The 24,112-nt window shown below is 36.3% G+C and overlaps 5 protein-coding genes and 2 pseudogenes across 9 annotated transcripts in view; 4 read left to right on the top strand and 3 right to left on the bottom strand.

Annotated features, from left to right (window-relative positions):
- Positions 1-1,814, top strand: part of LOC104722707 (cysteine-rich receptor-like protein kinase 8) — a 4,167-nt gene extending 2,353 nt beyond the window's left edge. Inside the window, exons 2-7 of one of the 3 annotated variants that reach the window (XM_010440912.2) lie at positions 96-233; positions 329-444; positions 548-758; positions 861-1,098; positions 1,186-1,336; positions 1,420-1,814. In XM_010440912.2, coding sequence (XP_010439214.2) covers positions 96-233; positions 329-444; positions 548-758; positions 861-1,098; positions 1,186-1,336; positions 1,420-1,674 — 1,109 coding nt within the window. In that variant the 3' untranslated portion in view covers positions 1,675-1,814. Of the gene's footprint in view, positions 1-95; positions 234-325; positions 445-547; positions 759-860; positions 1,099-1,185; positions 1,337-1,406 lie in introns of all 3 variants that reach the window. The other 2 variants (XM_019232319.1, XM_019232320.1) reach the window with 2 other exon arrangements.
- On the top strand, positions 4,547-7,269 carry LOC104722708 (annotated as a pseudogene).
- On the bottom strand, positions 7,633-10,377 carry LOC104722709 (annotated as a pseudogene).
- On the top strand, positions 12,064-14,860 carry LOC104722710 (cysteine-rich receptor-like protein kinase 14). 2 transcript variants are annotated; one of them, XM_010440915.2, is made up of 8 exons: positions 12,064-12,463; positions 12,575-12,926; positions 13,017-13,148; positions 13,279-13,403; positions 13,496-13,703; positions 13,779-14,016; positions 14,107-14,260; positions 14,361-14,860. In XM_010440915.2, the coding sequence occupies exons 1-8, from the start codon at positions 12,104-12,106 to the stop codon at positions 14,652-14,654; spliced, it is 1,863 nt and encodes a 620-aa protein (XP_010439217.1). In that variant the 5' UTR covers positions 12,064-12,103; the 3' UTR covers positions 14,655-14,860. The 2 variants fall into 2 exon arrangements, with proteins under 2 accessions (XP_010439217.1, XP_010439216.1); XM_010440914.2 differs by having other exon boundaries at positions 12,064-12,926.
- LOC104722711 (cysteine-rich receptor-like protein kinase 10) lies at positions 15,113-17,972 on the bottom strand. The gene is made up of 7 exons (XM_010440916.2): positions 17,005-17,972; positions 16,787-16,915; positions 16,586-16,701; positions 16,268-16,478; positions 15,926-16,163; positions 15,682-15,832; positions 15,113-15,592 (listed from the first exon to the last, which is right to left on the bottom strand). Exons 1-7 carry the CDS (start codon positions 17,795-17,797, stop codon positions 15,269-15,271), a joined length of 1,962 nt encoding a protein of 653 aa, XP_010439218.1. The 5' UTR covers positions 17,798-17,972; the 3' UTR covers positions 15,113-15,268.
- On the top strand, positions 18,606-19,847 carry LOC104722712 (cysteine-rich receptor-like protein kinase 14). The gene is made up of 2 exons (XM_010440917.2): positions 18,606-19,475; positions 19,588-19,847. Exons 1-2 carry the CDS (start codon positions 18,659-18,661, stop codon positions 19,707-19,709), a joined length of 939 nt encoding a protein of 312 aa, XP_010439219.1. The 5' UTR covers positions 18,606-18,658; the 3' UTR covers positions 19,710-19,847.
- Positions 20,180-23,624, bottom strand: LOC104722714 (cysteine-rich receptor-like protein kinase 5). 2 transcript variants are annotated; one of them, XM_010440920.2, is made up of 7 exons: positions 22,852-23,624; positions 22,420-22,766; positions 22,220-22,341; positions 21,881-22,091; positions 21,559-21,796; positions 20,705-20,858; positions 20,180-20,621 (listed from the first exon to the last, which is right to left on the bottom strand). In XM_010440920.2, exons 1-7 carry the CDS (start codon positions 23,568-23,570, stop codon positions 20,298-20,300), a joined length of 2,115 nt encoding a protein of 704 aa, XP_010439222.1. In that variant the 5' UTR covers positions 23,571-23,624; the 3' UTR covers positions 20,180-20,297. The 2 variants fall into 2 exon arrangements, with proteins under 2 accessions (XP_010439222.1, XP_010439220.1); XM_010440918.2 differs by having other exon boundaries at positions 22,420-22,560; positions 22,643-23,623.

The raw sequence follows: 24,112 nt of genomic DNA, 5'->3' as shown, positions 1-24,112 counted from the left end.
TTTTTTTTGCCCTGTTTTTTTGGAAATAGCACCAAAACAGAAAGTTTCGTTTTTTTAACATAATTTGGACTAAGCAAATGATGTTTGGAAAGCAGGGAAAGGTGGGAATTCAAATATGTTAGTGGTAGCCATTGTTGTGCTTATTATAGTGGTTGTTCTGCTGTTCATAGCTGGTTATTGTTTCCTAGCAAAAAGGGCTAAGAAGGTTTATGACACAGCGCCTGCATCTGAGGGTAAAGATAAAATAAACAATCTTAATTTGGTTTGATTAACTTCATTCATAAGTATATTTTTCCTGATTACTAACTCTTTTATCCTGCATCAGTAGATGATATAACTACCATAGAGTCGTTGCAACTTGATTATAGAATAGTTCAAGCTGCAACAAATGATTATTCAGAGAATAATAAGATTGGTCGAGGTGGATTTGGTGAGGTTTACAAGGTATACTATAAAATTACTATTAGTTCTTTACTTGCTCCTGAGGTTTATGTACCTTTTCTTGAAACACATTGGGTAACGTGATGATGGTGATAAAAATGGATAGGGTACATTTGTAAATGGGAAAGAAGTTGCGGTGAAGCGACTGTCGAAAAATTCAGGACAAGGTGAAGCAGAGTTCAAGACCGAGGTTGTTGTAGTTGCAAAGCTTCAACACAGAAATCTGGTTAGGCTTCTTGGGTTTTCGCTGCAAGGAGAAGAAAGGGTATTGGTGTACGAGTATATGCCCAACAAAAGCCTTGATTACTTCCTCTTTGGTCAGTTGCATTTATTGGTTTCTTTCAATGATTTTTTAAGCCATGCATGGGGTTGTAATTTGTAAATCTTAAGATTTATATGTAATACATGGATGTGCACAGACCCTTTAAAGCAGATTCAGCTGAACTGGACTCGCCGATACAATATCATTGGAGGAGTTGTTCGGGGGATTCTTTATCTCCATCAAGATTCACGGCTCACAATCATACACCGTGACCTAAAAGCAAGTAACATTCTCCTAGATGCGGATATGAATCCCAAAATTGCGGATTTTGGAATGGCTAGGATCTTTGGATTGGACCAAACCCAAGAGAACACAAGCAGAATAGTTGGTACCTTGTAAGTCTTCCACTTTAATTCTCTCACAAGTTGAATTTGGTTGAACATTATCTTGTCAACATACTAAAGTTCTGTTATGGATTCCAGCGGTTACATGTCTCCTGAATATGCGTTGCATGGCCAGTTCTCAATGAAATCTGATGTCTATAGCTTTGGAGTGTTAGTTCTTGAGATTATAAGCGGTAGGAAGAATAACAACTTTGACGAGACAAGCAACTCACAAGACTTGGTCACACATGTAAGTTTTTAAAGGCAATCAATATTTACCTCTCCTACAATGAGGAATGTTAGTTAGAACTGATTGATAGATTGATATTCTAGGCTTGGAGGCTCTGGAGTAACAGAACAGCATTAGACCTTGTGGATCAAGTTATATTAGATAATTGCCAGAAGAGTGAAGTGGTTCGATGCATACATATCGGTCTTTTATGCGTTCAAAACGATCCGGTACAGCGTCCGACAATGTCAACCATTTGTGTGATGCTCACTAGTAATACTATTACTTTACCAGTGCCTCAACAACCAGGATTTTCCATTCAAAGTAGACCGGAAAAGGACCCGCTTGATTCAGATTAATCTACGTCGACCAAGTCAGATTCAGTATATGTTGATGATGCATCGATCACTTATATATATCCTCCTTGAAAATGGTGTTAGCCTTCACGCTTGAACTAACTGGCATTACTGAAATCAAGTTTAAGCATGTATTTATTACATATTTGATATTTCTGTAGGTGGTCAACCTTGTTTATTGTTTAGTTTTGATTTGGTTTGTTACAACCATTTGTAATTTTGTCTGATTTTTAGTTAAAAATAACTTCAAAATCCAAATTTATCATTGTTATATATATACATTTTAAATACAACGAAACAATTTTTAAACTAATCTTCAGTACCACTTTCAACGAGGACATATGGTGAATTGCTGATCGATGTATCCACAATAGACCCAAGGAACATAAATATCTGCTTTTAATAGATTGTTCTGAATCAAATGGTCTTTTGCGGGTCTACTATTATTGAAGAAATAAAGTCATGGTTCCGTTGTTAAGTCACAGTGAGCATCACAACTTCACAAGTTGAACACAAAAGCCCAATATATGAATGCATCGAGCTAATAACCAGATCCACGAGTCTAACGATGTCACGACTCGCGAGTCGCGACAGAGGTAAATGTCACTATGCGTGTTGTTTATGCTGTAGTTAAGGATACATTTCTTTTTCTTCTTATCTTTACTGGGTCATGAGTAATAAACTACTAACGAATCAAAATTTGAAAACCATCCAGCACGTCAAACTATTTTTTCTTTCTTGGTTGCGTACTTAATAATCAATACAATTTCTTGAAAGCCAAAGCCAACTACAAGAGTAACATCAACTTTAATTGTTATTGAAATGTTAGTCTAAACATGTGAAAGCGATAAGCAGGAAAAAAAGAAGAGAATTATAAAATCCGGAGGTCAATAATACAGCACCGTTAAACTTACGTACCAGACAAGTAACAAACGAACAGTTATAAGTTTAAAACATTAGTAATATCACAACCCTAGCTGAATCAGTTTCTATCCTTCATTCATTGCTTCAGAACCAATCAACACGCTCAACGGAAAAGTACACATCTAAGAAAGAACCTTTGAATTTCTATTATAGTGCTTGACAATTGTGTATTAGATTTTCAGTCATTTTGGAAAACAAATAACTAAAATATGACTTAGATCACTCTCTCCCATCTTCTTCCTTAGATCATTTTTTAAAGAGAGATTCTCAAAATTAGCACCAAAATAAGTTTTTTTTTCCAAACTTAGCACAACATTTCTAAAATATTAAAAATAGCACCAATTAATCATTTAAAATTAAATCCTAAATTCAAAATACTAGATCCTACCCCTCAAAACTATATCCTAAATATGAAATTGAGAACCCAAACCTAAAAAAAAAAAAACTCTAAAAATTAATTTTAAATATTTTATGTGTTAAATAGTGTTATTTTTGGAAATTTATGAAATGTGTGCTATAATTGTTCATAAATTTGTTTTAGTGCTATTTTAGGGTATTTCTCTTTTTTAAAAGCAAACTCCAATAGACGCCACATATTCCATATTTAGATCATTGATCCAATAACTAAAATCATAGCCTATTTCCAATTCTTATTTTTTTTTTGTTGGTTAAAATGGCAATTTAAAAAAAAAAAAAAATCTTCACGTTAAAACCAAGGCTCCTACTGGTAACCATTAGAAAAACAAAAAGAAAAAGAATAAAAAGAATAATGCAGAATAGAATAAACAGTTTTTGAGGAATGAAAAGAAAATCTGCAGAGAAAGAACAAAATAGTAAATGGTAACCAAACAATAAAAATGTTTTTAAAATATATTAAATATTAAATAAATTAAATTTCAATGATAATATTAATATTATTTTAATACTTTCAAATGGTAAAAAAATTGTGGAATAGAGAGGAATGTGATATTTATCCTCATTCTTTTCCTAAATTTTGGTCACCAATTGAACCTCAAAATAAAAAAATAAAGAATTTGTTAGAAATACTCTTTTTGATATACATTTTTTCAAAAATACCCTTTTTTGGCCATTTTCATTTTGACACCCTTTAATTTTTAATTACCATTGTAACCTTACATAAAAATTTATTCAATCAATAAAATGAAAAATAAAATTTTTCCACCACAAAATTTTTTGACATATTTTCCCGCCAAAAAATTTTCGAAAACATTTTCCCACCAAAAAACATTTTGTCAACAAAAATTTGACAAAAAATTTCGACAAAAAATTTTCCCGCAAAAAAAAATTACAAGGCTTTTATAACGTTTTAAAAAAGTTTACAACCTTGTAAAAACGTTTACAAGGTTTTTAAATGTTTTTAAAAGCATTTATAAGGTTTTTATAATGTTTTTATAAGGTTTTTATAATATTTTTAAGCGTTTACAAGGTTTTTAAAAGACTTTTTAAACGTTTTTAAAAGCGTTTACAAAATTTTTAAAAGACTTTTTATAAGATATAAAATTCAAAAATTTTGGTGGAAAAATCAAATTTCGTAATTTTGACGAGAAAATTTTTCGATTTTGGGTAAAATAATATTTTTTTGGCGGGAAATTTATTATTTTTTGGCGGGAAATTTTTTCGATTTTGATGACTGTACATTCTTGTTATCACTCAATAATAGGGTAATTTGGTTATTTTGTATATAAAAAAAGGTAGTTTTAAAAATGGTCATGGAAGGATATTTAAAATGAGTATTTTTGAGAATCTTTATAAGAATACAATTTTAAAAAAAATAAAATAGAAAAAATTTGTTTACTTTGACTTTTTGACTTTGATTGACTTTATCGTCGTCTACTTCACGTTAATCAGCCGTAGTTAGAGAGAAAAGATTTTTTTTCAGTTTATAAATGAGAGATCTCCATTATGTGAAATTCAAATCTTAATTCTTAAGGAAGTCGAAACATGTCTTCTTTGGTGTCTTTCATCTCCCTTTTCCTTTTCTCATTCCTCACTATCTTCAGAGCTTCTGCTCAAAATCCTTCTTACATATATCACAATTGTCCAAATACGACAACTTACACAAGTAACAGCACTTACTTTACCAATCTCAGAACCGTTTTGTCATCTCTTTCTTCCCGTAACGTCCCTTACTCCACCAGATTCCAAAACGCCACGGTAGGACAAGCCCCCAACAGGGTCACCGGACTTTTCCTTTGCCGCAGAGATTACTCGCCGGAAGTATGTCGTAGCTGTGTCACCTTTGCCGTTAACGAAACCTTAACTCGGTGTCCGAATGAGAGAGCGGTCGTGCTCTATTACGAGTGTATGCTCAGATACTCTTACAAGAGTATACTCTCGACCGTTACGTACGAAGGACAATTACTCATGATGACCCTGGTAATATTTCTACTATTCAAAATCAAATAGACGGGTTCATAAGTTTTGTGTCGTTCGCGACGAGGAAAGCTTCCATTGAAGCAGGCAACAGTGCAAGAAAATTCTCTACGGTAAAGACCGCATTGACCGCATACCAGACTTTGTACGGGCTGCTTCAGTGCACTCCTGATCTTAAAAGACAAGACTGCATAAACTGTTTGCAAAGTTGTATCGATGGAATGGATCTTAAAAAAATTGGAGGAAGACTTTTTTGGCCGAGTTGTAGTGTAAGGTACGAACTATACCCGTTCTACAACGAGAGCGCCATCCAAACACCCCCACCGTTGGACTCTTCGGTGTTTACTCCTCCGATGAAATCACCTTCATCATCTGGTTAACTCTTTCTCCTTCCTCTGTTTTTTACCCTGATTTTGTTTTTGTTTTCTTTTTCTTTTTAATTTGCATGTAAGACTAATAGGGAAAGTTTTGTCCTTACGATTGATTTTGTAATTTTTTTATACTTCTGTCTACCATTATCTGATCTTAAGCCAATGATCTTTAAAAAGCAGGGAAGGGTATGAATTCAACATCAAGGCTTTTGTTAGTGGTAGCCATTGTTGTACTTATTATAGCGGTTGTTCTACTTTCAATAGCTGGTTATTGTTTCCTTGCAAAAAGGAAAAAGAAGACTTATGACACAGCACCTCCATCTGATTCTGAGGGTAAAGATCAAATAAGCAATCTTAATTGGATTATGATTAATGTCATTCATCAGCTTCATATTTGATTACTGAGACATTTTATTTTGCAGTAGGAGATGATATAAAAGCCGCAGACTCACTACAGCTAGACTATAGAACAATCCAAACTGCAACAAATAATTTTGCAGAAGGAAATAAGATTGGTAAAGGTGGATTTGGCGAGGTTTACAAGGTAAACTATATTATTATTAGTTCTTTTTATTGATATTTTCTGTCAACAATAACGATATGATGCTGATGAATATTTTGTAAACCTATAGGATACATTTTCAAATGGGAAAGAAGTTGCGGTGAAAAGATTGTCGAAAAACTCAAGACAAGGTGAAGCCGAGTTCAAGACCGAGGTTGTTGTAGTTGCAAAGCTTCAGCACAGAGATTTGGTAAGGCTTCTAGGGTTTTCGCTACAAGGAGACGAAAGGATATTGGTGTACGAGTATATGCCAAACAAAAGCCTTGATTATATACTTTTTGGTCAGTTGCATTTACTGCATTCTTTCAGTGATTCTTTAGCCATTCTTTTAAAGTTAGGGTTACTTATCTTTATTTAATTGTAACTCATGGATGTGCACAGACCCTACCAAGCAAGTTCAGCTGGACTGGACACAACGATACAAGATCATTGGAGGAATTGCTCGAGGGATTCTATATCTCCATGAAGATTCACAGCTCAAAATTATACACCGTGACCTTAAAGCGAGTAACATTCTCCTAGATGTGGATATAAATCCAAAAATTGCAGATTTTGGAATGGCTAGGATCTTCGGATTGGACCAAACGCAGGATAACACAAGCAGAATAGTTGGTACCTAGTAAGTCTTCCACTTAACGTCTCATAAATTGAGCATTATTTTGTCAACATATATATACTAATGTTTTTGTTGTGGATTCCAGCGGTTACATGTCTCCTGAATATGCGATGCATGGCCAATTCTCAATGAAATCTGATGTCTATAGCTTCGGCGTGTTAGTTCTTGAGATTATAAGTGGTAGGAAGAATAGTAGCTTCAACGAGGCAGACGGCGCACAAGACTTGCTCACACATGTATGTTTTAAAGGCAATCGATATTTACCACTCCTACCTTACATTAAGAAATGTTAGCTAGAACTGATTGATAAATTGATATTCTAGGCTTGGAGGCTCTGGAATAACAAAGCAGCATTAGCCCTCGTGGATCCACTTATAGTAGATAATTGCCAGAACAGTGAAGTAGTTCGATGCATCCATATCGGTCTTTTATGTGTTCAAGAAGATCCTGTAAAGCGTCCAACAATATCAACCGTTTTCATGATGCTCACTAGTAATACTGTGACTTTACCACTGCCTCGACAACCAGGGTTTTTCATTCAAGGTAGACCCGAAAAGAACCTGCATGGTTCAGTTCAATCTACCACGGACAAGTCAGGGTCTATTGACGATGCATCAATCACTGATTTATATCCTCGCTAGATATGATGTTAACCTTCAGGCTTGAAGCATACATATTTCTAGACTTGATCAATCCTTTTTATTGTTTAGTTTCGATTTGGTTTGTTAAAATCATTTGTTATTTCAATTAAAAAAAATAAAACCATTTGTTATTTGGTTTGATTTTTAATTAAAGAATAATTAATCTAGTCTCTCTATTGACATCACCACCGATTAAAAATTCATTACCTATGTAAGTGAAAAAAATGAGATCGGGAGAGAGAGAACTTAGAGAGAGTATCTACGTTACAGTTTGGTCCATTCTAAAAATTTGGCGATTCCAAAATCTATAACTTTGGAGTTCATATCAGCGTCTTAGAGGATATAACCTGCTTTGAAGTCATAATGTATGCATGTGAATAGTGTGAATACCTCCAATGATCTTGAAGACTTGAACCATTTGATATGGAAACAGAGGAAAAAAACAGAGTACTGTGGGAAAGTGATGTACATGATTTATAATGTGGTGAAATAAACAATGTTAAGACTTTGATAAAAACTTAAGTGGTTTGTTTTTGTTTCAAAACTGGGAGGGCTTATAATCTTATATCATATACCATGACCACAAAGCAAGTGGCGTTCTCCAAGATTCGAATATGAACACAAAAACTTGCGCTTGTTTATGGTTTGTGAACTGAGTTTATCTTTTAACGTGGAGCTACAGATGTAATCGATGCATCATCGACGGAGCAGGGAGCATACTTATCGATGGATGGACCAGCTTGTTCATGCTTGTTTCCAAAGAAAAATCCAGGTGGTCTAGGCATTGCAAGGGCGATCAAGCTAGTAGTAAGCATTTGGACGATTGCTGACATGTTTGGACGATCTTGGGTATCTTCTTGGACACATAATAAAGCGATATGGATGGATCTACTAATTTCGTTTCTTTGATAGTTATCACGAAAGGATGAATCCACAAGCTCTAGTGGAGACCCACTGCTCCAAAGTCTCCAAGTCTATCAAACATTGTTAAGACTTCAAAACATTGGTAACTTTCAAAATATAAAAGAAAATATTAAGATTACTTTAAGTGTCTACACTCACATATGTAACCAAGTTGCAGACACTACCATCCATCTGACGGAGCTGCTGTTCTTCCTCCCACTTATTATCTCAAGAACTAAGACTCCAAAGCTATAGACATCTGATTTCATTGAGAATTGACCGTACATTGCATACTCTGGGGACATGTAGCCACTGAAATTATACATAAAAGTTTGAGTTAATAGAAGCATGATACAAGCCTGTTAAATTAAATAGATGGAATAAACAAATATTACTAGGTTCCAACTACTCTTCTTGTATTGGCTTCGGTTTGGTCCATTTCAAAAATTCTAGCCATTCCAAAATCTGCAACTTTCGGGTTCATATCAGCGTCCAGTAAGATGTTACCAGCTTTGAGGTCTCGATGTATAATTGTGAGCCGTGAATCTTGGTGAAGATAGAGAATTCCTCTAGCAATGCCTCCTATGATCTTATACCTTCTAGTCCAATTCAGTTGGCTCTGCATTCTAGAGTCTGCACACCCATACAGTAAGAATGTCAAAAAACATCAATAAAAAAAATTATATGTCTTTGATAAATAGCATTGGTGTAACATACCAAACAAGAAGTAATCAAGGCTTTTGTTATGCACAAACTCGTAGACAAGTATCTTCTCTTCTCTCTCCAAACAAAATCCGAGAAGCTTCACCAAATTTTTGTGCTGAAGCTTTGCAACAACAACAACTTCGTTCTTGAACTCTTTTTCACCTTGTCCTGATGTTTTTGAAAGTCTCTTCACAGCAACTTGTAAGCCATTAGGAAGTGTTCCCTAAAACGATTGTGCACTAAACAGAGTCATCACCTTATGGAAAACTCTCATGCAACTAATTAGGCTGCTGAACGAACAGGTAATGTACCTTGTAAACTTGTCCGAATCCACCTTGACCGAGTTTGTTACTTTCGGAAAACTTATCTGTCGCAGCTTCAACAACCTTAAAATCAAACTGCAGTGAGCCTGCAGTTGTAATATCATCCTCATCTGCAAAATAAAATGCTTGCAAGATTTAGCTCCATTGATATAAATTTGAGAAGCAATAACTAGTATCTCTTGGAGTCTTTTACCATCATCCGCAGCTGCTGTTTCATAAGTCTTCTTGGCCCTCTTTGCACGGAAACAATAACAAGCTATGAAAAGCAGAACAGAGATAGCAAGCACGGCAACTACACTTGCTATGATTATTATTGTGGATTTTTTGCCTTTTCCTGCGTTAAGTCTTAGATCAGAAATGCCATATGAAAATTTCATGATCATGAAGTAATATAGAGAGAGCTTTAGTTTTACCAAGCTGCAGAGGAGGGAGAGTAGCTTGACGTACTGGCAATGAAGGAGCTGGTACCAGCCGAGTAAGTGGGGTGTCACCGAAGGAAGGATCAGTATAGTACCTTAAGGTACAAGTCGGCAAAAAAAGTAATCCTCCTATTTTGTCACGAGGCAATATACCTATGGTATGTTGCAGACAACTTAAGCAGTTATCGCTTGTTAGATCAGGCGTGCACTGAACCATTACATAAACCGTTTGGGACGATGTGATGTACGTCTTCTTAATCGCAAATTTTCTTGGACTTTCAGAAGCCTCCTCTGCAGCTTCGTTCATCAAAGAGAAGAGTACCTTATTGAACCGATCTGATATGTCTGCCGTAACATCCTGCTGGTTCAGCAAGGCGATTTCATTTCTTGTCTTAGGAGGATCGAAGAGAATATTCCTGTCAGCGTATCGAAGCATGCAGTCGTCGTAATAAATCAAGGCCTCTTTACCATCTGGACATAGATTCAGTATTTCGCTAACAGCATAGACGACACAGTCACGGCAGATTTCAGACGAGGCATCTCCACGGCAAAGGTAAAGTGCGAAAACCAAGTCAGGATTCTGACCTAAAACGAGGCTTTGGTATCCGATGGAGAAGGTGTTGCTGGAAGAAAGAGTAGACAAAAGGGTTCGGAGATTGGAGGAGTATATGCTGTTTTTCCCATTTGTACAACTATAGCCGACGTAGTTAGGGACGGGTTGCTGTACTGTCTGTATAGAAGGTTTCAAGCTTGTAAGGAAGGCGAGGAGAAGGAAGAGAGAACCATAAGCAACCATTATATACTTATTCAGTTGTGCTTTTAACTTATTTATTTGATTGGTCTTTTGATAAATCTAAAGCCAATGAGGAGTGCTGCTCTGTTAACCGATACAATTTCTTTTTTTGCATTTGCAGTTCCACGTCAACGCATAAAACCCCAAATTATTTGTAGTTGACTAGTAACATCAACTTTATATTTTTGTCCTTTTGAAAGAAAAATATCAAACCTATGTCTAAATATCTGATAATTTTTTCCTTTTTATTTTACTTACTATAGAATGTAAAATTTAAAAATGTTGAACTTTTCTACTATATTCATTTCATATATAAATTAATTTATTCTAAACAGTCTAAACGTAAAAATCACCTAGATTCCAAGTAGAAGTTATAAAACGATTGGCAAAAAGGTCGATGATTCTTAACGCCTATCACTTTCTTCGAAATTACATATTTAACTAATGTACTATATGGATTTGAATCCCATTAATTTAGAAATGAAAGAGATTAAAATCAACTTAATTTAAAATTAATTTCTTGCATGTGTTGTGCGCAAAACGATTTTTATACTTTTAAAGAACGTTAAAAAAATTTGATTGCCAAAAAATAATAATCATCTGTTGTGAAATCAATTTGAGTTTGAAAACATAATCTTTAATGGATGGAAACATGGAGTCGTCCATCATCATAGTAGTAGCTCTTCTGCATCATGTTCTACTAAGTACTTGTTAAAAAAACATAATTTGAAAAATGTTTTCTTGTTTATTATCAATTGCCATAAGGCTTTATATATAGAAAAAGATATATACTATATAAATCTTCCTAATATATGCAATCAAATCATATATTAAGTGATTAAGATTTTTCCTTGAGTCCCAAGCTAAGAGATAAGATTTGGTACAATCATATCCTACAATATACTAACAATACTAAATCCAATTTCAAATACAAAGAGCTACATCTGACTAGTAATTGTATTCTGTCATTAGTAATTTGAATAGTCATGAGCTTACTTTTCTTACATGGCTGAAATTTTAAAACGAATTTGATATGAATGTAATGTAACCCAAACCGTCAGACCGATTAATTTACTAAACCGAAAATTTAAGTTATCCTAAAAAAAACTTATGCGATCCTCTGTTTTCGCTCAATTTAGCGTCTGAATTAGGGTTTAGCATTTTGATTCTATTGGTGCTCTGTAGATTTTTAGATTGTTGATTCGTTTTGTTTTATATTTGTTTTTAGATTAAATCAGTTCCATATTTTTCGTTCTCTATATAATGTGGAGAAAATGCGATGATAATAATTGTGAAGCAGCTAGTGAGTCGTCGTATTTTGTTTTTACTTAGTCTTCTTGTCTTTGATTGATAGATAGTGTTGCTCTAAATTTTTCCAATCAATGGACAAATTTTACAAATTTTCTTTTAGCTGTCTTTATGTTATTTCGTCCTAATATTTTTTGGCTTTTGCCATGGCAAATCCCTTTATATGGCATTGCATCATCTCTCTGCGTATGAGATTATACAACGTGTACTTCTTGGTGCCAGATGACTCATTCATATGATTGCAACAGTACTATCTGTACAAGCCCCAGCTTGTTTACGACCCTTGACTCAACAGAAACCGCACATGAGTCAACTTGATTAAGACACAAGGACCAATGGGTCAGACACAACTTGCAATGGAAATTTATTTGACAAAGTCACGCAGAGGTTTTGATGTACGTAAATATAATATATATATATATGTATTTTATGATACACACTTGCTTGCTATCCCAACCAAAAACCATATCTGTATGATCTTGATAATGAAACTCAAGAATCTTTCACTACTTTTTTGGTTTCTTCTTGTAGGCTTTCCTGTTGTGTTTGCTCCATGCGGGAAAACTGGTTTCTTCAAACCAAATCAGCAGTACGACAAAAACCGTCGCCTTCTCCTCTCTTCTCTCGCTTCTAATGTCTCAGCTCGAGGTGGCTTCTACAATGCTTCAGTTGGAGAAGGATCTGATCGGGTGTATGCTGTGGGGATGTGCATCCAAGGTGCTGAACCAAAGGTTTGCTCAAACTGTATCGACCTTGCTTCTAATGAGGTGATTGAGTCATGTCCCAACCAGACAGAAGGTCTCGTCTGGCCCGAAAATGGGATTCTTTGTATGGTACGTTACTCCAACCGTTCCTTCTTTGGATCACTTGAGATACAACCAAGGTATATCTTGTACAACGTTGAAGATATCAGATCCAATATTACAACGTTTAATGGATTGTGGGAGAGCTTAACAAGTCGTATGATAGCTAGAGCTACTTCATCTTCATCTGAACGCAAGTACTACGCGGCTGAAGCAGTTCCTTTGACGTCTATCCAGAATATATACGCATTAATGCAATGCACACCGATCATATCTTTAAGGGATTGCAACTTATGTTTAAATCAAAGTGTCAGAGACTATAAACATTGTTGCCATGGGAAGCAAGGTGGCATTGTTTTCCGTCCCAGCTGTGTCTTCAGGTGGGAAATTTATGCGTTTTCTCAGGCTTTTAACCTTACTTTGGCACCTCCACCTCAACCCCCAAAACCTCTCTCACCTTCGGTAAACCAGAGGACAAATACAACCAAAAGAGGTAGTTGACTACTCTTTAAAGAAAGTTTGAAACCATATAAAAACATTATATTATGTTTCTTTGTGTTAACGCTATTTCGGGTTTGTGCAGGTGGCGAGTCTATCTCAACAGGAATCATCGTAGCAATTGTTGTTCCCTCTGTCATCATCTTCTTTGTACTACTTGCTCTAGCAATTTTTATTTGTAGGAGGAGAAAGTCAGACCAAGCTTTTCTTCGCCAAGGTGAGTTGTTTTGCACATTGTTTTGGATGCAAGGCAAAAAAACACAATAGTGATACTACTGCACTGAGGACATGCTTATTGTGTTTTACTACTTCACCAATATAACTCTGCACGTCCTTTCTTTTTGTAGGATCTAGTCTTGACATCACAGATACAAACTCACTGCAATTTGATTTCGAGGCGATTCAAGCTGCAACTGATCAATTCTCAGAGAAAAACGTAATTGGTGAAGGTGGATTTGGAGAAGTTTTCAAGGTATGGTTTATTTAACAGCCTGATTTATGATTTCTAAAGGGGATCGGATCCACATATGAGATGATGTTTGTCGTATTCATATATGTACGTAGGCTGTTCTTAATGGGACAGAAGTTGCTATTAAGAGGATGTCAAAAGCCTCAGGACAAGGTGCAAGAGAGTTCAAGAATGAGGCTGTTCTGGTGGCAAAGCTTCAGCATAGAAATCTAGTTAGGCTTCTTGGATTCTGTGTGGAAGGAGAAGAAAAGATACTTGTTTATGAATTTGTGGCCAACAAAAGCCTTGATTACTTCTTGTTTGGTTAGTCGAATTTAATAGACATTCTTTGAAAATTCTAGCTGGCAGAAGTTATAGCTAATGTTGGTTTGTGCGCAGCCCCTTCAAAACATGGACAATTGGATTGGACAACACGATACAAGATCATCGAGGGGATTGCTCGAGGAATTCTTTATCTTCATCAAGACTCACGGCTCACAATCATTCACCGTGACCTCAAAGCAAGTAACATTCTCTTAGATGCTGATATGAACCCAAAGATTGCAGATTTTGGAATGGCAAGGATTATGGGAGTGGACCAAACTCAATGTGATACTAGCAGGATTGTTGGAACCTAGTAAGTACATTTTCCCTTGATAGCCCATTTTTACTAATCATTTCTGTTGTATGTAATCTTAAGTTATCTCTCTTTTTATTATTATCTCAGTGGTTACATGGCTCCAGAATATGCAATGCAAGGCCATTTCTCCATGAAATCAGATGTCTATAGCTTTGGAGTAATAGTTCTTGAAATTATAAGCGGAAATAGGAATAGCAGCTTTTTTCAGCCGGATGGTAATACTAGCAGCTTGATCGCACAAGTGAGTATATATTAAGCTAACCAAATTCCAGAATTTTGAACTTACTCAAACTCTGATCAGACTTGTGAGTACTCATTCATTGACTGATTATATACTTTAGGCCTGGGAACTATGGAGAAATGGGTCACCATTAGAAATCGTTGATCCAGCTATTGAGGAGAGCTATCAGCGTAACGAAGTCATTAGATGCATCCATCTCGCTCTGTTATGTGTACAGAAAGATCATGCAGATCGCCCAAGGATGAGTACAGTTATATTGATGCTCACGAGTAACACAATCACTTTACCAGTCCCTCAAGAACCTGGATTTTTCTTCAAAAGTGGAAACAATCCAGACACTTCTTTCATTTGGTCAGTCGATGATGCTACGATTACTCATTTAGAACCTCGTTGAAAAACCAACATATCCATCTTATATGTATCCAAGTCCTAGGAAAATGTTACTTCTGTAGTATCATGTTGATTATGTTTCTGCCGTCTTGGTAATTACGATCTTTATAATGGATATATTATATATGTGTATTATGTGTTCAATTTACAACAGTTGTTTTTGTACAATCTTTACCATATGTAGTTTATTTACTAGAACAAGTTTGTGCATCCAAGATTCTAAATCATATTCTAATTATGTCCCATCCAAGTTTTCAGATTTATCAATTGATGTTATACATAACAAAACCGGTTTGGGTGTTAATTCAATGACATTAATGACATATGATAACATCATCATATCTGAAACGTTAAAATGCAAAAAGCGTGAGAGGATATTTGAATTCTTACTCCACACAAATCAAATTCTCTGATTGACTTATCAGAGCCTTTAGAAGATTAGGTCACTGGTATTGGAGTGACTAATTGTAATATGCATTTGCTATTATGTGTTAAATAGCTTACATATGTGATTCTGGTTACAATAGCATACAAACAATATTACAACGAAACAAGTTTTAAACTAATTAATCTCCAATACCACCAGTTGATTTACGCAAGAAGGTAACCATTTCATTTTCAACGAGGATATAAATCGGTGATTGATGTATCGTTAACAGACCAAGGAACAGACTTGCTTTTAGTATATTGTTCTGAATCAAGCGGGTCTTTTGTGGGTTTACTCTGAAAGAAAAGCCCTGGTTCCTTAGGCACCGGTAAAGTCACAGTGTTACTAGTAAGCATCATAACGATGGCTGGTAAGGTTGGACGGTCTACAGGATCTTCTTGAACACATAAAAGACCTATATGGATGCATCGAACTACTTCATCCATTTGGCAATTATGTACAATAACCGGATCCACAAGGTCTAATGGTGTCCCATTTCTCCAAAGCCTCCAAGCCTAAAATATTAGTCAATTGTTTAATACTTTCACCTTTTTTTGTAACTTGTAAGAGAGGTAATATGAAACTTGACTGCCTCTAAACTTACATATGAGAGCAAATCATGTGCGCCATCTGTCTGGTAGAAGCTACTATTCTTCTTGCCGCTTACTATCTCGAGTACCGACACTCCAAAGCTATATACATCAGATTTTATTGAGTACTGACCTTGCATTGCATACTCAGGAGCCATGTACCCACTGAAACACAATAGAAAAAACTTAATTATATATCTTGGAAAAAACTGTCCATCAAACTTCAAACAACTATGTGGAGTTAAGGGGAAGCCTTACTAGGTTCCAACTATCCTGTTTGTGTTCTCTGCAGACTGGTCCATTCCAAATATTCTTGCCATTCCAAAATCAGCAATTTTCGGATTCATATCTGCATCTAGAAGAATATTACTCGCTTTGAGGTCACGGTGTATGATCGTGAGCTGTGAATCTTGATGGAGATATAGAATTCCTCTAGCAATTCCTCCAATAATGTTGTAACGTCGAGTCCAGTCCAGCTCACCTTGCTTTGAAGGATCTGTTTACATTCATATATTATCATTGCCTCTACATATCTGCAACCATATCAGTTTCAAGAATGGCTAAAAAACCAATTGAAACAAAGCATTGGATGCAACTGACCGAACAGGAAGTTATCGAGGCTTTTGTTGGGCACAAACTCGTAGACCAGTATCCTTTCTTCTCCTTCTAAACAAAACCCGAGAAGCCGAACTAGATTTCTGTGCTGGAGCTTTGCAACAACTACAACCTCATTCTTGAACTCTGCTTCACCTTGTCCTGATGTTTTTGACAGTCTCTTCACTGCAACTACAGTCCCATTTGAAAACGTACCCTACCATTTCCATCAGCATCATCCTCGTTATTAAAACGCACTTGCACAAAATTCATGAAAAAAAATACTCAACCTCAGGCGCTATCTTAAGGAACTAGTAATAGTACCTTGTAAACCTCGCCAAATCCACCTCGACCAATCTTGTTACTCTCTGAAAAACCATTAGTTGCAGCTTGAATTGTTCTGTAATTGAGTTGCAACGAGTCTGCCGTTGCTCCATCATCTCCTCTTGCACAACGAAAAGTCTTTTTAAGAGGAAAAAAAAAAGCAGAGCATTGACATCAATGAGACCCAATATATATCATTACCATAAAATGCAGGTGCCGTAGCATAAGCCTTCTTTGCATAGAAACGATAACCAGATATAACAAGCAAAACAACCACTATAGTAGACACAACAATCAGTAAGACCAATACGTTTGATTTCCCACCTTTTCCTGCTTTTCAAAGATCATTGGCTTAAGATCAATTAAAAGGACAAAACTTAAAAAAAAAAAAAAAGAGAGGAAGAAGAGAGAGCTCTGACCAGGTCGTAAAGGAGCTGTCACCGGTGGTGGTGGGGCTTTAAGGGCCGTTTCGTTGTAGAACGGGCGAATCTCGAATCTCGAACTACAACTTGGGAAAAGACTTCTTCCACCAAGTCTGTTAGTAGCTAACTGATTGATAGCTTTTTGCAGACAAGTAAAACAGCCTTGTGTTGTCAGATCGGGAGTGCACTGGACCAGCCCGTACACAGTCTGTGATACTGTGAAATTAGCTTTTCTCGCATCAAATTTTCTTGGACTTGCCGCGGCATAGCTGGCGGCTTGGTTCAGGGTAAGCAGCAACACCTCGTTGAATCGTTGGAATTGGTTTGATGGAACAACCTGGTTGCTACTAGATGATAGTGCACCGAGACCAATACCGTCTAGTGCAACGGTCGAGAGAATATGCCGGTCAGAGTATCTGAGCATACACTCATCGTAATAGAGAACGCCTTCTCTCTGATTTGGACACCGAGCTAAGGTTTCGTTGATGGAAAAGGTGACGCAGCTACGACAAACTTCAGGGGATAAGTCTCCACGGCAGAGGAAAAGTCCGGTGACTTTGTCAAGGTCTTGTCCAGCCGTTGCGGTTTGGAATCCGGCGGTGTAAGAGGCGTTGCGGGAAGAGAGAGAGGACAAAAGAGTTCTTAGATTGGTGAAGTAAGTGCTGTTTCTTGTGTAAGTTCTCTCTTTCCGACAGTCATGACCAAAATAAGTATGATTTTGAGCACAAACTGTGGAGCTCGTGAGGAAAGAGAAGAGGAGTAGGAATATGAAACAGGCGTAATATGACATTTTTATGTTTCTGTTTCTCGTCAAGTTTTGGGAAGCTAGCACATATGAAAACAGTTGAGTTTTTAGTTTCTATATGGGACTGTTGTATATTAGGCTGGTTTCAGGCGATGGTTTTTGTGATTTTGTGACGTACGGCTGATAAGTCAATCAAAAGGTATAACAACTAAAATAGTGTAATACTAAAATTTTAACGTTTTAGTATCCTGTTTTGTTTTTTTTCCGTTATCTGATCACTCGACTTTTTTCTGCTATTATACTGGCACCATTTTTGGAGATGTATGATTGTAACTTCTACGTTATTTTATTCGTCAACTAGATGCACAAGCCTTTTTTACTCAACCTTTTGGGGATATAATGCTATGCATTAAAATTTGGTTTCATCTGAGTAAGTTACTCTATTTGTTACGATAATGCATTGTTGTAATTGTCAAATACATTAAAAAAAATATATATATCAAAGAGATAAGAATTGTGAAGCAGCTAATGAGTCTTTGTGCTCTGTCTTCGTCTTTGATAATGTTGCTCTGCTTTATCTAAATTGACTAATTTTCCATTTTGTATGAATTGTTATGACTTTCCTCATTACAAATTCCTTTCAATCTCTGAAATTCTATAACGTGTACTTCTGAGTGCCACATGACTCATTCAAATAATTGCAACAACCGTTGTACAGTTCCAGCTCCACTCAACAGAGTTTGAACGTGAGTCAACCCAATTGACATTGATTAAGACACAAGGACCAACGGGTCATGGACAACTTGCAATGGTAAATTAATTGATACAGAGGAATTGATGGACAAAACATATATACACACACAGACTTGCTTCCGGTCCTAACGTAACCCAAACAATATCTTGAAAATGAAACTGAAGAATCTTTCGCCACTGTTCTGGTTTCTCCTTGTAGGCTTTCCTGTTGTGTTTGCACCATGCGGGAAAACTGGTTTCTTTAAACCAAATCAGCAGTATGACATAAACCGTCGCCTTCTCCTCTCTTCTCTTGCTTCTAATGTCTCAGCTCGAGGCGGCTTCTACAATGCTTCGGTTGGACAAGGACCTGATCGGGTGTATGCTGTGGGGATGTGCATCCAAGGTGCTGAACCAACGGTTTGCTCAAACTGTATTGACCTTGCTTCTAATGAGGTGACTGAGACATGTACCAACCAGACAGAAGGCCTTGTCTGGCCTGAAAATGGGATTCTTTGTATGGTACGTTACTCCAACCGTTCGTTTTTTGGATCGCTCGAGATGCAACCAAAGTATATCCTGTACAATGTTGGAGATATCAAATATAGATCTAATTTAACAAAGTTCGATACATTGTGGGAGGACTTAACAAGTCGTATGATAGCTAGAGCTACTTCATCGTCATCTGAACGCAAGTACTATGCGGCTGAAGCAGTACCTTTGTCATCAATCCAGAATATTTACGCATTAATGCAATGCATTCCAATCATATCTTTAAAGGATTGCAACATATGTTTAAGTCAAAGTGTCAGAGACTATCAATCATGTTGCCATGGGAAGCAAGGTGGCATTGTTTTTCGTCCCAGCTGTGTTTTCAGGTGGGAGATTTATCCCTTTTCTCAGGCTTTTAACCTTACTTTGGCACCTCCAGCTCAAACCCCAACATCTATCCCGCCTTACCTAGGCCACAAGACCAATACAACCAAGAAAGGTAAGTTGTCTACCTGTTGCCCCATGATTTAAAAAAGGCTTGAAACATATTTAACCATTAGATGATTTATGTTGCTTTGTGTCAATTGTTGCCTCTATCCGGGCATGTGCAGGAATAGTCGTGGCAATCGTTGTTCCCACGATAATTATTATCTTCTTGGCATTACTTGGTTTAGCATGTTTTACTCGCAAGATGAGAAAGTCTAATCAGAAAGGAGATTTCTTGAAGAGCTGAACCGATCCAGACGGTTCTTTTTTCTTTGCTCAGTTGAAGATTTAACGATCATATCCATCTTACATATAAGTCCAAGGAAACTGCTACTTCTGTAACATCAAGTTGATTCTGGTTCTGTTGTTATCTTAGTTAATTACTTTCTAAATTTACAATTTACAAGAGAAAAAATAAGAGTACATATTGAGTTATTACTCAATACAAAAATATTCAAAAATATTCCTCCAACTCTTTATATAAATGCAATTCATTTATGGACCCTTGCAAAAGGCTTAAGCAATCTTGACTTGATAATGAAGAATGCACTTAACGAATGGCAATTAGTATGTTTTGTTTAAAAAAAGAAGTGAAATTATTTGTTTATCTATTAGCTGATCAAACTAGAGACATTCTGTTTGTAATTGAGAAAAAAGAAAACATTAAAAGAGACACATAAGAAATAAAAAGAGAAACAAAGATGAATTAGGAGGACATATTAAATATTTGTATAATTTACTATCAGTGGTACTTAAAAGAAAATTATGAACAATTAACTAAGAAAAATATTTCTTCATTGTCGTTGCTTATTAGTCTTTGTAAAATGTTTTGTCTTCAACGAGGAGTTACTTGAGTAATGGAAACATCGTCGATGGAACAGAGAACAGACGAACCTGTCGATGGACCTGCTCCTGATGATCCTACTTGTTCATGTTTTCTCCGGAGGAAAAAACCAGGTGGTTGAGGAATGGCGAGAGGAATTGAACTAGTGGTGAGCATTTGGTTGATTTCTGACATGGTTGGACGGTCTTCAGCTTCTTCTTGAACACATAGTAGAGCGATATGGATGCATCTAGTAATATCGTCTACTTGATAATTTTCTTGAAAAGATGGATCCACAAGCTCTATTGGTGATCCATTGTTCCATAGTCTCCAAGTCTAGTGAACATTATAATAATTGTAATGTTGGTCATTGTTAAACGAAGCAAGAGATTGGAAGTGTGTTAAGGGTGTATACTCACATATGTAACCAAATTTCCAGCACTGTCCTTCATTTGATAGAGACTGTTGTTTTTTCTGCCGCTTATTATTTCAAGAACTAAGACCCCGAAACTATAGACATCTGATTTCATGGAGAATTGGCCATACATGGCATATTCTGGAGACATATAGCCACTAAGAAAAAACTCAAAACTTGAGTTAATGCATGATACGGTCTACAAAGGCAACAAATATATAGTAAGGAAAAAAACTTACTAGGTTCCAACTACTCTCTTTGTATTGGCTTCTGTTTGGTCTATTCCGAAAATTCTTGCCATTCCAAAATCAGCAACTTTTGGATTCATATCATCATCTAAGAGGATGTTACTCGCTTTGAGGTCACGATGTATGATTGTTAGTCGTGAATCTTGATGAAGATAAAGAACTCCTCTAGCGATTCCTTTAATGATCTCGTACCGTCTTGTCCACTCAAGTTGGATTTTCAGTGTAGAGTCTGTACCATCGCATTTACAATGTTAACAAACAACAGTGAATGAAGGGGTACGAATAATGAATAGTACTAATGTAATTAACTGACCAAAGAGGAAGTAATCAAGGCCTTTGTTAGGCACAAACTCGTACACAAGTATTTTCTCTTCTCTTTCCAAACAAAATCCGAGAAGCTTGACCAGATTTTTGTGTTGAAGTTTAGCAACAACAAGAACCTCATTCTTAAACTCTTGTTCACCTTGTCCTGATGTTTTTGATAGTCTCTTCACCGCAACTTGTAANATATTCTGGAGACATATAGCCACTAAGAAAAAACTCAAAACTTGAGTTAATGCATGATACGGTCTACAAAGGCAACAAATATATAGTAAGGAAAAAAACTTACTAGGTTCCAACTACTCTCTTTGTATTGGCTTCTGTTTGGTCTATTCCGAAAATTCTTGCCATTCCAAAATCAGCAACTTTTGGATTCATATCATCATCTAAGAGGATGTTACTCGCTTTGAGGTCACGATGTATGATTGTGAGTCGTGAATCTTGATGTAGATAAAGAACTCCTCTAGCAATTCCTTTAATGATCTCGTACCGTCTTGTCCACTCAAGTTGGATTTTCAGTGTAGAGTCTGTACCATCGCATTTACAATGTTAACAAACAACAGTGAATGAAGGGGTACGAATAATGAATAGTACTAATGTAATTAACTGACCAAAGAGGAAGTAATCAAGGCCTTTGTTAGGCACAAACTCGTACACAAGTATTTTCTCTTCTCTTTCCAAACAAAATCCGAGAAGCTTGACCAGATTTTTGTGTTGAAGTTTAGCAACAACAAGAACCTCATTCTTAAACTCTTGTTCACCTTGTCCTGATGTTTTTGATAGTCTCTTCACCGCAACTTGTAATCCATTAGGGAATGTGCCCTACAAAGAATAGAATATGTATGATTTGTTAACAAAAAGAAAAAAAAAATAATATATGGTAATTTAAAACCTAAATCATTACCCTGTGTGGTCCTTGTGGAACACAATAATTAAACAAGTATATATACCTTGTAAACTTGTCCAAATCCGCCTTGACCGAGTTTGTTACTTTCGGAAAACTTATCTGTTGCAGCTTCAACAGCATTAAAATCAAATTGCAATGAGCCAGCAGTTGTAATATCATCCCCATCTGCCAAATCATGAATCTCCATATATAAAGCTTTTTCCAAGTAAACAAATACTATCGTTTATTTAGGATTTTGTTTACCATCATCTGCAGCTGCTGTCTCATAAGCCTTCTTCACTCTATTTATCACATGGAAGCTAGAAATAACAGCAAAAAGAAGAATATAGACAGCTAATGGCACAACAATTGCTATGATTATCACGATTGAGTTTCCGTTTTTTCCTGTGTAAACCATTGATAAGACAAGACATATAGTTTGCCAAATCCAGAAAAAAAATAACGAGAGAGAGAGAGAGGCTCTTACCAGACTGTGGAGGAGGAGGAGGAGCTTGACTTGAAAGTACTGACTGCGGAGAAGGAGGAGCTTGACTTGAACGTTCTGATTGCGGTGGAGTAGGAGGAGGAGGAGCTTGACTTGAACGTGCTGACTGGGAAGGAGTAGGAGCTTGACTTAAACGTTCTGACTGCTCGTACCTTGGCAAGGTTTTATTGTAAAATGGGTAAAGCTCGTACCTTAACGTACAACTTGGCCAGAGAAGTCTTCCTCCAGTTTTGTCACGAGGCAATTTCCTGATGGTTTCTTGCAAACAGCTTGAGCAATTCTCTCTTGTCAGGTCAGGCATGCACTGAACCATTACATAAATGTTTTCTGACGATGTGAATTTCCCCTTGTTAACCGCAAATTTTCTTGAGCTATCAGCAGCCTCCTTTGAAGTTTCGTTAATTAAAGAAAGGAGTTCATCATTGAACTGTTCTGATTCGTTTACCGTAATATTTTGTTGATTCATAATCAAGATTCCAGGTGTGGCTACAGGATCCAAGAGAGTATCCCGGTCAGTGTATCGCAGCATGCATTCATCGTAATAAATCAAAGCCTCTCTCTCATTTGGACACTGTCTCAGAATGTCCTTGACGGCGAAGTTGACGCAATCACGGCAGACTTCCGGCAACAAGTCTCCTCGGCAGAGGTAAAGTCCGTAAACCATGTCCCGCTTTAGTCCCTTTGAAAGGCGTAGGAATCCGTTGGAGGATGAATGATTGTCTTCAGAAGACAGAGAGAACAAAAGGGTTTTGAGATTGGAAAAATATGTGCTGTTTTTGAGGTAAGTATGTCTCCCCGGAGGACAATGAGAACCAACAGGTTTCGGTTGTTGTGTTGAAGGTCTCATGCTTGTAAGGAAGGTGAGAATGAAGAGGAAACCACAAGCAGACATTTTCCAACACTTAGCCATGAATGCCTTTGGGCTTTTTATTCAAATCAAGAGTGCAATGCTTTGTAAATCTTATACAGTTTCTTAAGTCATGTCAACGCTTAACTACAAAAAGGACTTCTACTTGACGTGTAACTTCATTCGTGCAGTCTAAATTTGAGTTGCATTAATTGAAATATATTTTTAGAATATTTCAAAAGAAAATAACATTTTCACCTTCTTCTTTTTTTTTTTTTTTTTTTAATGAATTTCATTAGCTATGTTCTAATACCTAAACACTTCTTCAGTTTTTGTCAGTCAACTAATTAACTCAAAAACAAAATAACCTAGAGTTTCTTTCTTGCAGGAAAAGTAATAAGTGAACGGTTAATAAATAAACAAAAGAAAGCTACTTCACAGCCCTAGTTGTCCAGTTGTATTACGTTATACGATGTTCCTCTTGTTTTCTTTATATGTTGCAGTAAAAATATGTTTCATCAATGTAATTGACTGCATGTTTTACATTCATGTTCGTGTTTTCTTTTTTTGTCATATACACAGTTTGGAGTAGACGATACTTCGTT

The sequence above is a fragment of the Camelina sativa genome, chromosome 11 (genome assembly GCF_000633955.1).
Source record: "Camelina sativa cultivar DH55 chromosome 11, Cs, whole genome shotgun sequence".
In the NCBI taxonomy this organism is placed as follows: Eukaryota; Viridiplantae; Streptophyta; class Magnoliopsida; order Brassicales; family Brassicaceae; genus Camelina; species Camelina sativa.
This window is presented reverse-complemented; position numbering and strand designations above follow the sequence as displayed.

Bases quoted from the DNA above. Each gene is read 5' to 3' on its own strand.
- LOC104722710 (XM_010440914.2), top strand. From the start codon at position 12,104: ATGATCTTGATAATGAAACTCAAGAATCTTTCACTACTTTTTTGGTTT. The intron at 13,404-13,495 runs GTATGGTTTATT...ATATGTACGTAG, and splicing joins GATTTGGAGAAGTTTTCAAG to GCTGTTCTTAATGGGACAGA. The intron at 13,704-13,778 runs GTTAGTCGAATT...GTTTGTGCGCAG, and splicing joins CCTTGATTACTTCTTGTTTG to CCCCTTCAAAACATGGACAA.
- LOC104722711 (XM_010440916.2), bottom strand. From the start codon at position 17,797: ATGTCATATTACGCCTGTTTCATATTCCTACTCCTCTTCTCTTTCCTC. The intron at 16,916-17,004 runs GTCAGAGCTCTC...TTTGAAAAGCAG, and splicing joins GACAGCTCCTTTACGACCTG to GAAAAGGTGGGAAATCAAAC. The intron at 15,593-15,681 runs GTAAGTTTAGAG...CTAATATTTTAG, and splicing joins CACATGATTTGCTCTCATAT to GCTTGGAGGCTTTGGAGAAA.
- LOC104722712 (XM_010440917.2), top strand. From the start codon at position 18,659: ATGAAACTGAAGAATCTTTCGCCACTGTTCTGGTTTCTCCTTGTAGGC. The intron at 19,476-19,587 runs GTAAGTTGTCTA...GGGCATGTGCAG, and splicing joins GACCAATACAACCAAGAAAG to GAATAGTCGTGGCAATCGTT.
- LOC104722714 (XM_010440918.2), bottom strand. From the start codon at position 23,570: ATGGCTAAGTGTTGGAAAATGTCTGCTTGTGGTTTCCTCTTCATTCTC. The intron at 22,561-22,642 runs GTAAGAGCCTCT...TGGTTTACACAG, and splicing joins TCCTCCTCCTCCACAGTCTG to GAAAAAACGGAAACTCAATC. The intron at 20,859-21,558 runs GTAAGTTTTTTT...GTTTTTTCTTAG, and splicing joins AAGAGAGTAGTTGGAACCTA to TGGCTATATGTCTCCAGAAT.